At 38.9% G+C, this 13,909-nt stretch overlaps 1 protein-coding gene across 5 annotated transcripts in view; it reads right to left on the bottom strand.

Annotated features, from left to right (window-relative positions):
• fat3a (FAT atypical cadherin 3a) overlaps positions 1-13,909 on the bottom strand; it is a 689,153-nt gene that overhangs the window by 19,641 nt on the left and 655,603 nt on the right. For all 5 annotated transcript variants that reach the window (XM_048598158.1, XM_048598163.1, XM_048598159.1 and 2 more), the window contains 4 exons: positions 12,120-12,582; positions 8,636-8,789; positions 7,135-7,787; positions 1,063-1,173 (listed from right to left, as the gene is read on the bottom strand). In XM_048598158.1, the coding sequence (XP_048454115.1) occupies positions 1,063-1,173; positions 7,135-7,787; positions 8,636-8,789; positions 12,120-12,582 (1,381 nt within the window). The remainder of the gene's footprint in view (positions 1-1,062; positions 1,174-7,134; positions 7,788-8,635; positions 8,790-12,119; positions 12,583-13,909) is intronic.

The raw sequence follows: 13,909 nt of genomic DNA, 5'->3' as shown, positions 1-13,909 counted from the left end.
GAAACGTTAACTCTGTTTTCTCCTCCACAGATGCTGCCAGACCTGCTGAGCTTTTCCAGCAACTCTGTTTTAATTCTGTCCTTGTCAATGAAGGCCATTGCCTAAGAATTTTTTTTAGCAATTCAAGAAAAAGAGATAAAAGGTGACAGTTAAGCAATGCTAGGAGGTATTTGCAGAAGGGAAGAGCATAAAGTGACAATCAGCAAAAAGGGCAGGTAGGTGGCTCCCAGTAGGTTTATACCCTTTTCCTGTTGTCACGCCTCTCTGTCAAGTGCCTTTGAAGGAAGGACAACCCCTGGAGGCAACAAGCAGCCTGCACCCACTTATTTGTCATATGGCAACAGGTTAATGCCAGCAGTTTTAGGACGAGGTACTAATGTGGTTAGTAACTTGCAGTGGGACAGGAAGGGTGACAAAGCCTTCCAGTCCCAGACTTAATCAGGGTGGAGACTGAAGATTTACAGTCACCCATCCTCTGACCCAATTAGATGTCCTCCCAGCCTCCAAAAATTCCACTGGAGAGTAAAAGATTTTGCCCCAGTTCCTCGTGCTGCAGGTTAACAATTCGAATATGCTCAGCAGTTGACATCTTATTCAAAAGGAACAAGGGAGGCAAATGCATAATGTTGGGCAAAAAAAAAATCACTTCTGTATTTAAGAAGTGTTGTTCTAAGATTTCAGATATTGATTTGATGACCTCTGGGAGCATGGCTCCCTTCTGGGGTATCAGCATATTTATACTTACACTCATATGTTGAAATTAAATAGTCTGCATCTAACATGGGCTCTTTCTAATACTGGTGCCAGAAATGTAAATGTGTTCTAAGTTCATATACTTATTAATAATAACTCAGTGAATTTATGGTCATCAGGAAGTGAAAATTACATGATAATCAATGCATTTGTTTGATTAGTAGTGATCTCATATTTTCTCATGATATATCTTATACAAAGTGTCCAATGCTAAAAAAAGACATTTTATTCCACATTACAACCTGAAGAGGTAAAAGCAGATTTGAAATAATATTGAAATTATTGAAGTAGGTTGTAATACTTCCTTACCATTGTCATCACATGAGTCAGACTGGAAGGAATTGAGTGACTGCACCTCAGAATTGCTACCTTTTGTACTTCCAGTAAAGCCCGCTGCATCCTCAATAATGTCCGCTTTTCCTGAAACCAGAAGATTCAACACTGTTCATAAGGATTCTTTAAAAAAGAACCAAAGCTTGAATTTAAATAGTGTCTTTAGCATATGGCTGGATTTTCCAAGGAATGGCACTCAGATTCAGATTGCCAATTCCTAAGATTTTTTTAAATCTTAAGAATGAGCTCCTTGTTTCTGACAGGTGTTTATGGTCAGGGTTTCTTCAGAAATGTAGAGCACACTTTAAATCCTACTATTTATGATTTGTAGCCTTTCTCACAGACTGACTACAGTTTGGTGTTGCTGGGCAGGGGGTGGGGGTCTGTACACTATCCTGTCAATGTTTCTATTTAATTCACTCATGGGATGTGGGCATCGCTGGCTGACCAGCATTTATTGCCTACCCGATAAATCTGACATCACAGCATCATGGATAGTTATACGGACCACTCCTATGAAAGCATGCAAGTTAAGTGTGAAGTTAGGGTTAGGATTAGGGTTCTTACAGTGGTGGGGCAGGAGGTGGTATGTGGGAGGTAGTGGGGGACATTGGTAACGGGTGGTAAGGGCACCCTGGTGATTGCTGGTGGGGAGGTGCTGGTGATGGAAGTGGTGTGGCTGGGGGTTGTTGGGTTTGTTGGTGGAGGGAGGGGGTGGGAGTTTTGACCGGTCCTGGAGGTCGAGTAAAATGGGGTGGGAGTGTGGTGGTAGGACTCTGGGCAGAGACAGGCAATGTTGGAACAAGGCGGAGGCGGGGTTTTTGGGGGGTGGGGGATTCAGTTGCATTGAAAATTAGAAAATCAAAGGTAAACAGGAGGATAGGATTTCAGGTTAGTTCTGGGACTAATTGTTACTGAAAATGAGAGGAAGGTACAGAAATGTGTGAATGTCACATTTTCACCAAAGAACCATAAAACAGTAGGGAAATTCAATAGTGGAACAAGGCTTTGTACCTTAATGCGTGAAGCATTTAGAATAAAGGCAGATGAACCGAATGCACAAATCAAAATGATTTAATACGATCTCATAGACATTACAGAAACAGGGTTACAAGGAGATCAAAACTAGGAACTTAACATTCAGGGATATTTGTCCCTTTGGAGAGACATTTGGGGTGGAAAAGGTAGTGGGGTAGCACTATTAATAAAAGATAAAATGAGCACAGTGTGAGACAATCAAGGTTCAATGATGGAGAATTCATCTGGGATAAGGTAACAAAACAGCAAGGAAACAAAGAAAAAAAATCTCATTCTACCGATGCCCATGAAACCATTACTGATTGAACATGTGGCTCATTAAAGTCCTTCAGGGAAGAAAATCTGGCATCCTCACATGGTCTGGCCTACATGTGACTCCAGAATCATAGCATTTGGGTGTGGAATGCATTGCCGGAGAGGGTAGTGGAATCGGCCTCTTTAAGTGGCTATTAGATAGGCATATGGATGATAGCATAAGGTAGGGGTGGAGGTTAGATAGACCTTAGGTTTAGGTGAAAAGTTTGGCACAACATCGTGGGCTAAAGGGTCTGTACTGTGCTGTACTGTTCTATGTTCAATGTGGTTGACTCTCAACTGCCCTCTGAAATGACCTAGCAAGCCACTCAGTTCAAGGGCAGATAGGGGCAGGCAATAAATGCTGACCAGCCAACAACACCCACGTCCCATGAGTGAATTAAATAAAGACATTGTTTGGAATAGAGTACACAACCTCGAACACTAGCCAGTCTGTGGGAAAGGCCACAAATCAACAAACAGTAAGAGCATGTAAAAAGAATGGAGGAACGATTATGAGTGACTTTAATCTTCACGGTGATTGGATTAATCAAATTGCAAAGGACGGTTGTGACAGCAAATTCATGGAGTGCACTAAGGATAGTTTCCCAAAGCAATGTGTCACAGAGCCAATCAGGGAGCATGCTATTTTGTATTTTGTAATGCGTAATGAAGGAGGTTTAATAAATGACCTCAGAGTAAAACGTTCCCAGGGAAGTAGTGATCATAACATGATAGAATTTAATATTCAGTTCAATGGTGAGAAACTTGGGTTGGAAACAACTGTGTTATTTTAAATAAAGGGAATTATAATGAGGTGAGGATAGAGTTCACTAAAGTGAACTGAGTAAATAGATTAGCAGAAATGAGAGGAAAGTAATTCATGATTCTCAGCAAAAGTACATCCCAGTAAATAGGAAAGATTCTAAAAGAAGAATAAATCAATTATGGCTAAGAAAGGAAGCTAAGAAGAGTAGCAATTTGAAAGAAAGAGCATATAATGAGGGCTAAATCAGTGACAGTCCCAAAGACTGGGATAAATTCAAAATCCAGCAAAGGAAGTCTAAAAAGTTAATAAACACAGAGAAAAGAAATGACATGGGTAAACTAGCATGGTGTCTAAGACCAGAAGGCATAAATTTAACGTGAGGAGTAAGTGGTTTAGGGAAGATCTGAGAGGATTGTTAAAATGTGGCACATGCTGTCTGAGAGGGCGGTGGAGACAGGTGCTCTTGCAACATTTAAGAAGCATCTGGATGGTATTTTACATGCCGGGGCATAGTAGACTATGGACCAAGTGCAAGCAAATGAGATCATTTAATTTAGTATTTGTTGGTTGGCATAGATTTGGTGAGCTGTAGGCCCTTTTTCTATGCTGTATGACTCCGTGCTCACTATGAATATTAAAAATAACTGACAAGAAGAGCTTCTATAAATATATCTAAGTAAGACAGGGGTCAAAGTAAACATTGGCCTCTTAGAAAATAAATCTGTGGAGATGGTTATGGGAACAAGGAAATTGCCAATGAATTAAAGATATTTTGCATCAGTCTTTATGGTGGAAGATACTTAGAACATTCCATTAATACTTAACTAGGCATGGGAGGAATTAAGTACCATTATGATCAACAGAAAAATAGTAAAAAGCAGTACTAGACAAACTAATGGGGCTAAAGGTAGATAAGTCCTTTGGCCCTGATAGCTTGCATCACAGAATCCTAAAAGAGGTAGTTACAAATACAGTGGATGCATTGGATGTAATTTTCCAAAAATCATTGGATTCTGGAAAAGGAATTCGGGAAAATTGCCAATGTGACACCCTTATTCAAAAAGGTAGAGGGGTAAAAGGCAGGTAACTATAGGCCAATTAGTCCAATATCTATTGTTAAAAAAAATTGAAATCAATTATCGAGGAAGTGATAGCAGAACATTTGGAACATTATAACGTAATCCAGCAGAATCAGCATGACTCATGAAAGGCAATCATGTCTGACTAAGGTTTTTTAAGCATTTTTTGGGGAAGGCTCAACCAGAGTGCATAGAGGGAACCACTGTATGTGTTGTATTTGGACTTCCAGAACGTGTTCAACAAGGTACCTCAGATAAAGTTAAGTCATAAGGTAAAAGCCCATGGCTTTGGAGGTAGCATATTGACACGGATAGCAAATTGGCAAATTGGCATGAAACAGCACGCAAGAACAAGGGTTTTTTTTCTGCTTGGTGACTTTTGACCAGTGGGGTTTCAAATGGATCAGTGCTGTGACTACAACTGTTTACAATATATATCAATGACTTGGAGGAGGAACGTGAATGTACTGTAACCAAATTTGCAGATGACCCAAAAATAGGTGGAAAATCATGTTGCGAGAAGAAGACAAACAGTTTACAGAGATATTGACAGGTTAAGTAAGTGGGCAAAAAGTTGGCAAATGTGGGAATATGTGAAATTGCTCATTTTGGAAAGGAAAACAAAAGAATAGTATTATTTAAATGGTAACAACTACAGAAAGCACAAAGGTGCAGTGGGTAATTAGGAAGGCTAATGGAATGTCAGCCCTTAGTTCAAGGGGTAGGAGGAGGGAAGTCCTATTGTAACCATACAAGGTGCTGGTAAGATCACATCTGGAGTACTGTACGTAATTTTGGTCCCCTTGTTTAAGCTGCTGTTTCATTGGGGGCAGTTCAGAGAAGGTTCACTAAGATGGTCCCCAGTATAAAGGGCTTGTCTTACAAGCCAAGGTTAAATAGGTTGGGACTGTACTCTCCAGATTTTAGGAGGAGAGCTGATTTCATTGAAACATACAAGATTTTTAACGGCTTAGCAGAGTAAATGCTGAGAGGATGTTTCCTCTCATGGTTAAGGAGCACCAATTTAAGACAGATGAGGAGGACTTGCTTCTCTCAGAGGATTAAGTGTCTTCGGAACTCCTTACCACAGAGAGATGTGGCATCAGAATCCTTGTGTAGAATTAGTGCTGATGTAGATAGATTCGAGATCAGTATGGGAAGCAAGGGTTATGGGGAAAAGGCAGGGAAGTAGACATGAGGAGTGTTAGATCAGCCATGATCCTATTGAACAGTGGAGCAGGCTTGAGGGAGCTAATGGCCTACTCCTGTTCCTATGTCTTATGGTAAGTACTGGGGACTGCAGAGAATCGGAAAGGTATAGTTGAGGAAACAGATAATTTAAGGGGCTTAGGACATAGTGTAGTTACAGGAGTGAATACTAGAAACAGGCACTCAAGGCCTTTAATTTCTTAATTTCTTCTCTTTGGCTGCTCAGATAGGTTTCAACTTATTGTGACTTCGCTCACTACAGCGCAGGCTGCCAATGTTTCAATCCCAGAATCAGCATTTCTCTCCCTCAAGAGAAAAAGTTTCTAGGCCGTCAATGAGTTAGGAAATCCAATTAAGTTAGAAAAAAACGGAAAACACAACTAACTGATAGGCCTCCACAATTAGGCATTATCCCAGGTGAGAACAAACAAAAGGAATGCTTTGGAAGATACAGCTAATCCTAGAATAATTGACTCTTTTTGTTTACATGGCATTCAATAACACTTTTGAAAATAATGTCACTTGCAAATGAAGTGTATCTAATATAAAACAGCTAATTTTGTGTACGTGATAACAGAACTTAATTATGAAGCTGTGTCATTGCAGACTGTTCCAGACAGTTGCAATCACTGAATGGATGCAAGGAAAAACATAAGTACTGCAAAAGGAAAATATCTGGGTAAATATTGTCACCTTAATGCAAGATTTGTAGCTAATTAGTATAGAATCAAAGACATATTTAAAATTTTCCCTTGTTGGGGGTATTTAGAGATAACAAGAGCAAAATTATAAATAAGACAACTAAATACATGAAGAACACCTTAGCCTGAAGGATAATGTGTTCATTACCAAAGAAATCTTAGTATCTACATTTATTGATAAGGAACAAGGTTGATTAAATTTTGCTTTATGGAATTGTATTTTGATTATTTTTACATCATATGCAATGCAGAAACTTGTGAACTGTTAGTTTGTCAGGGTAAAAAAGAACATTACTAATCTTTAATGTGTATTTCAATTCATAAAGACTTAAGATACCGAGTCCAGTTCTGTAACATGTTTGAGACCCCAATCCAATCATTAGATGTGGTTGTAAGTGAACTGTGAGCATAAGCATGATTGCATTTACTGAATATTTAATAAACTTACAAACTCTGCCTTCAATATTTAAAAATCTTATTGATTTTGAAGTAGAACATCTAATCATAAGTAAGAAGCAGTCTCTAATATTTCTGATGTACATTTTCAAAATCTGAAGTGATTAGATTTTATAGATACCATTTATTAACAAGACTAACAGGTTGCATTTGTTGCCTTAAAGTATTATTTTACATCTCCACGATAACAATTTTGTAATAAATAACAATCCAATGTGTGCAGTTAATCACCAAAGTTCATCTTCATTAGGTACGTCATATCTGGTTAAAGAACAGATTCCTGTAGTTTTCCGAGCCTTAGCTGACTGAGTCATGGAACAATGATGATGTCAGAGCATAGATAGCTTAAAGTAACTTGCATCTTTCCCCTAATTGAAGGAAGAAGCTTGGAATTGAGCTAGCAAGATGGGATAGATACAAAAAGGTATGAAACAAAAAGAAAAACAATTAAAAGTCAACATATCTATATCATCCGAAAACAAGACAAGATAATATTCATTACCATCTCTATCTCTATCCCAGGTATTTTTTCTTAATGAATCATAGGCAGAGACAGATCGAGTAACTGTAGGGAGATTTGGGGCCACACTGCACACAACAACGCCTCTACGTGTAGTTAGAAGTTGAGGCGATTCAGGGTGAAAGGTGCTCATTTCTTGATGCTCCATCTGCATTCCATCAATTTTGTCTAAATTGTTTCTTGAATCACTATGGAAGTATGGTGTGTATGCCATAGGCCTCACTGGCACTTGAGGAGGACCTCCAGTTTCTTGGTAAATCTTACGACTGTCACCATTATTCCTAATACCTTTGAACTGAATACCATTAGGCTTATTAAGCAGAGCAGCAGTTGCAGGGTCCTGCACTACAGTCATATTGTTACGTGCATGCTTTTTGAAGACCTTCTTTCGAAAAATTGCAAAAAGTATCACCAGTATCATCAGAACTAGTAAGATCACAGCTATTCCGATAAATTCCTCTTTGCCAACATAGGGATGTCCAGGTTGTATATTGGGCACCACAACTGGCCTGAGGTCACAGTACAGCCCTATATATCCTGAAGTACAGTTGCACTGGAATGAGCCCAAGGTATTTAAGCACGTTCCTCCATTTTGGCACTCTTCTGTGTTACATTCATCGATGTCCTCTTCACACCTACAAGAAAAATAAACATGGTTTAAATTATCCATGTCAGAAAGTCTATTCTTTGTTACATTAAGGTAATGAAGTTTACTTGTGAATTTCTCACTTAAGTTTCTCCTAGTTGGTGTTTTATTTTAAATATTTTGGCAGGACTTTGTAAATGTTCCCAGTTTTGGTTTCATTACATGAGAAACAAATTGAATCTTGCTTCGAATAATTATCATGCACCTGATAATATATCGCATGTTGCAGACTGAGATAACACGGTGTAGAGCTGGATGAACATAGCAGGCCAAAGCAGCATCAGAGGAGCAGGAAAGCTGACGTTTCGGGTCGAGACCCTTCTTCAGAAAAAAATGTTGTAGACTGTTTCCTCAATTTTTTACTGATCATTCAAAAATGGATAAAAATAATCATGTTCTGCTGTTTGATAATTGTTTATTCTCCCAGTGATATTTTTCTCCTTTTACCATGGTTAATGCAACTGATCTGGAGTCAGAATGCTCCTTGGTAAAGTTTTAAGTACATCTGACTCATTAAAAAAAAAATCCAAGAAGTAACTATTTCAGTTTCAGTCCTTTTAGCATTATTATTTCAACCCTTTCTGAATGATATGTACCAATTCAACCTGTTTAACGTGTCAATCAAATAGGTCAATTTTTAATTTACCCTTTTTCCAAATGTTTAACATGGAATTATATATTCTGATGTAATAATCTAATAATTGACTACCACCAGCTTCCTGCTAATACCAGCACTTGGAAACCAAACCAAGTCTCAAGCTGGGAGTGGAAGAAACTCAGCAATTCACATTTGTGCAACACCGTGTACATGAGAGTAGTGGTTATATATAAACTCACATCAAACCCATAAATCCTTCTTTGCAGTTGCAGGCAAAATCACTGCCTAATGGATTGCAGGAGCCCCCATTCTGACAGGGGTTTGGGAAGCAGGATGTAACTTCAATTTCACATTGGTTTCCTGTAAACTGTGGCAGACAGCTGCACTGATAACCTGTTGAAGTAGAATAGCATACATTTTAGCATATTGTACCTAAGACCTTACATTAGAGCAACACAAAATATTGCCTTGAGCAAGAAAACATGGAAGTGTAAAAAATGTTTGACTTTTAGCTTTGCCTTTCTAAGTAATACATCTATACATGTCAAATTTGTGTTTTATTTTTTCCTCCATATGTGGATCTGCGACAAGCACTTTAAGTAGCTGGTAGCAAGTATTTGTGGTGAGTGGAGGGTACAGTGATTTTTTTCTTTGTAAAGTGCCTCACTGTTGACATTATTGCTGAGATTGAAAGTGCAGGAAGTATGGGGACTGATATTAGTGAAGTTGGGAAATTTCCTGACTTGGCAGAACTCTTCTTTAATAAGTCACTATATTCTTCTCCTGGGGAGATGCAAATGGGCTGAAGTTGGGACTGCACTTCCAACGCAGCAATAGAAGCATGAGGATAGCCTGAGCAGCAATCTAGAATGACTACCTCCATGTATTTAGTCATTGACTCAGTTTTAATGATGGATGTCAGGCCCTCAGATCATCACCCCTTAATTTTCTGACACACCTCACATGCCACTATGCCCCTCATTGCTCCCAACGTCTCCTCATAGCCGGATGCTTCCTTCAAGTATACCTCCATTCTACCATGCTAATGGGCAGCACGGTGGCTCAGTGGTTAGCACTGCTGCCTCACAGCGCCAAGGACCTGGGTTCAATTCCACCCTTGAGTGACTGTCTGTGTGGAGTTTGCACATTCTCCCCGTGTCTGCGTGGGTTTCCTCCAGGTGCTCCAGTTTCCTCCACAGTCCAAAGATGTGCAGGTTAGGTGGATTGGCTATGCTAAATTGCCCGTAGTGTTCAGGGATGTGTAGCTTAGGCGGGGTATAAGGGGATGGATCTGGGTGGGATGCTCCAAGGGTCAGTGTGGACTTGTTGGGCTGAAGGGCTTGCTTCCACACTGTAGGGATTCTAATTACACTCATAATCCTCACACGTTCTGCATGTTTATATATCCTCTGAAGACAGTCCCCTAGTAAAAGATATAGTCACCATAGTCCTACCAGACCATGGAACTGCTCTCAAAAGCTTACTTTTGATTCAAGTAATACTCTCTAAAACCTTCAAAAACAAACTTGAAATGTCTATTATACAGACTATGCAGTCTCAAACTTGTTCTATTAGCTATGCTATTCATGCAGCTGGAAAGTTGAAATTTTCATCATTTTTCACTTTCACCACCACTACCATCACACCTCCAAGAATTTTGAGGTAGTATCTTTGCTGTGGTAATATCAAGGAATGTCAAGAGAATGTCAAGAATGGTCAAGCGTTTTCTTCTTAGAGACAATTATTTCCTAGTATTTTTGTGGCAATAATGTCACTTGCTATTTATTAGCACAAGCCTAGATGTTGACTAGGTCCTGCTGCATGCAATATTAACAACTACATTATCTGAGGAATTATAAATGGATTTGAATGTTGTGAAATCATCCAACATTCACACTTCTGACTTTATGAAGAAGTTCATTCATGAAGCAGCTGAAGCACATTGATCTGAGGATCATATGCAGAGCTGTCCTGTGGCTGAAGTGAACAGCATCCCACAACCATTTGCATTTTCCTTTTGCACAGCATCAGAAGTGAAGATTAAAGTTATGAACATTGCTGTTTTGGCAGAGGCCAAACAACTGACGCCTTTGCAGTCAGTACAGTAGACAGCGAACAGCTGGAGATTTTCTTGCCCATCTTTTTGACAAGAATCAAGGGCTACCCAGAGGTCTAGAGTTAATGTTAAGGTCTCCTAGGACCATCCTTTAGAATTATGTAACTATGTCCTCATTTCAAGCATACATGACCTGCCAGTGGATGAGAACATAACCAGGGACTGTCACGAAAGTGGTCAGGTATATTTGCAGAAATTGTTTCCTGACTGGTCTAAGGAGCTGTTATTCGAAATTTGACATCGATCACAAAATGTTAGTGAGGGAGATTCTGCAGAATGATCATGTTGTCCAGATATATTTTCATTAGTGTCCAAATCCACTGATTAGTTCTTTCTAGTTGTACCTTTCCCAGCAGTCTGCTACAACTGAGTGACTTAGTAAGTTACTTCAAAGGGCATTTGGGAATTAACCCATGTCTGAATTCTACATTTTAGTAAAAAGTTGGGAGAATCAGGAAGCTACACTTGGGCACCTTTCTCAGCCCCAGCACAGCGGCTATGGCAGCATGGATACTATGTATTTGATTGCCAGTTGTAAATCCAAGTTTCACAAATGCATGAGTGGAATAGATGTGTCAAAAACACATGAAAGAAAGTATCTGTCAATTGCAAAACAGTTTAAAACACATTCATTTTGGGAAAACTGCTGAAAATGAGTAGCTAAATTTTGCTAATAACTTGAACCTTTCTTTGTTTTGGTTTAAAAATGTGAGCCCAATTTTCTCCAATCCTTAAGGTTCCATTGCCTTCCATTTTATTAGACATTCCTGATAACTCAGTGAAAACCTAACTCATGTATGAGCACTCACAGTTACTATCAGCAAACTTTTCGACTGTTATCAGCAGACTCTTGAACTGAGAGGAGTATCACAACGGAGACTGAACCTGTTCTTATCTCAAACAAACATGTTCATTTCAACAGGAATACTGCTTGGTTATGAGGACAGAAATCCTTGGATCCTTTCTCTTTTTGAAGTCTGAACATTTAGGCTAAAAGTAGAATTTCCACGTAATGCTGTTGAGGACAGATAATTCTGACTGAGCTGGGAATAAGCCCTAGAACTTGTGAGCTGTATACAAAGGGAGTGGGAGAATAGAACTTAATTTGAATTATATGTACCAGCACAAATGTTTGGAATGCGCAAGTGCTATTACTGTACAATGTTCAAGTTGCAATCATGTAAGCACCAGCTGATGTAATTTTCCATTTTTTTTACAATGTTTCAGACAGCATAAATGATAAACAAAAGATTACCACTAAAATTAATTTTAAGAGTTGCCGTTAAACCATTTTGCCATATTTTTCAAAAAAAATGCAATGACTAATTTGCTCTTCATTAACCCAATTTATTGTGCTAAATATCTTTAGAATTACTTCTGCATTATGTTATTGCAATGAACATGAGGGCATGGCATTTATGGTATATGCTTAACAAACCATGCTCTCATTTAGCAATTTTTACTTAAAGGTGATTTATTCACAAACAGCATTTGTTTATCGTATATTGATTGAATGCTTGTAAAAATGTCAATATTTATAAAATTTGTATAACTTATTATTTCATTCAATGTCTGGTGGAACTTAAAGATGCAATGTAACAACTTACCACCAGATGGCTGGCTTATACAATTTCCTCCATTCTGGCATGGTTCTCCTGCACAAGTGTCTGGATACAAGACACAGCCGAGTTTCAGTTCTGTCAGGCCAACCACTTCAGCAAAGTGACTGTGCTTGTTTTGGAGTGGCAACTGGTTATCATTAAGGACAACAGAGTCCAGGCATCCTTGAAACCCACCAAGAACCTGTGCACTCTTATGGCTTAACAAGCCATGAGCAGCTGGAACCTGGGCCCCAAAGTAGATGTAGTTATCAATACTGAGTATGTGAACGTTGAAAGGAGCCCATCGACGCTCCACATAGCTGTCATCAAGTGCAAGGCTTGTAAAATTCTTGTTGAGATCCAGAAAGACAGTGTGCCAATTCCCATCGTTAACTGTTCTGCCAGAAATTCCCACAATGCCAGGCCCATTCCCACAGTCCAATTGAAACCAGAGTTTTCCATCCACAATCTGGTGAAAGTAATAAATGTGAGAGAGATGTTATTTTAATTCAAATCCAAAATAGTCGGTATCTTAAATTATTCAGAATTAATTTTCTGTATGCCTATTCCTAAATAATAAAATTGTGTCCATCATCTGTTGTCAATTAGGCCAAAGCATATTTAAAGTTGATTGCTCATTGAAACATAAATACTGAGAATAACAGAAATTTACCAACACCTTATTGTGTAATTCACTAGATTGGCTCAGTTACAAGGATCTCAATGAACGTTACATTTAACATCTAATAGGCTTGGAATCATAGGCCTGGATTTTCATCTTCAAGGCCAGTGGCAGAAGTCAGGAAAACTTCCAATGTTGGAGAAAGTGTCACAGAAGTATGGATTTTCATTTTGAGGGTGTGGGGATGAACGTGGACTGCAGTTAAGAAAATATTTAGAGGTGACCAGAGGGATTGTTAGCTATTGGGTGAACTGTTTAAGGATATCTGCATGGCAGTGTGTTGAGACTATTCCTGCTAGAATGAAAGAAAAAAGTCCTTCCAACCCTCACCTCTCAACCCCAACACACTCCCTATGTCCCATACCCATGCAACCTCCTGGGCCTTTCATGACCTTCTAACCAAAGTATGCCACCCAAAAACTCATACCCCCATGACCATTCAGTCACAATAAAGTTCATAGAAGTAATAATTCCTATAGTGACAGTCATAGGTGGAAAAAGCGGTTTTAAAAGATAGCAAATAATTCAAAACCATTTACTACACTAAACAAAGTCTGTTCCTTCCTCAGGACAATTCAAGTGGCAATCATCCAAAATCCTTTAAAGTTTCAACAACTGACATTACAAAAGCTCGAACACCTAAACTTCTGTGACTAAACATCGACAACTCTGATCATTTCTGTCAATTGCACAATCAAACAGGGCCTCTTTTTTTAAAAACATGTTTAACTATCACCATAAGGTTCATTGTTTCTACACAGCGTGCAGTGAGTAAACAGACATTGAAGCTCCATTGCGTGAAATGAGGGGACACCTTTTAAGCAAGATTTCAACTCAAGGCACTGGTAACTTGAAAGTGAAAGACCGCCAAGCTTTATTTGAGGAGTCGAGTGTTCTTTCTCTAGTCTGTGGCATTCCTATTTCCGAAAAAAAAACTGAAGACAAAACTTGCTGAGTCTGTTCTGGGGTTTATATTGACTGCAACCCAGTTGCCATATCTTGCTTTACAATATTAACTGTATTTCTAAAGTATATTATTTAATTGGCTATTAAGGTGCTTTGTTCATCCTGAGGAAGTGCAAAAAGCTAATTTACTGCAAACATGTCCTTTCTA

This window comes from Rhincodon typus, chromosome 6 (genome assembly GCF_021869965.1).
Source record: "Rhincodon typus isolate 14 chromosome 6, sRhiTyp1.1, whole genome shotgun sequence".
NCBI classification, from domain to species: Eukaryota; Metazoa; Chordata; class Chondrichthyes; order Orectolobiformes; family Rhincodontidae; genus Rhincodon; species Rhincodon typus.
Note: the sequence above shows the minus strand (reverse complement) of the source record. Positions and strands in the feature narration are given on the sequence as shown.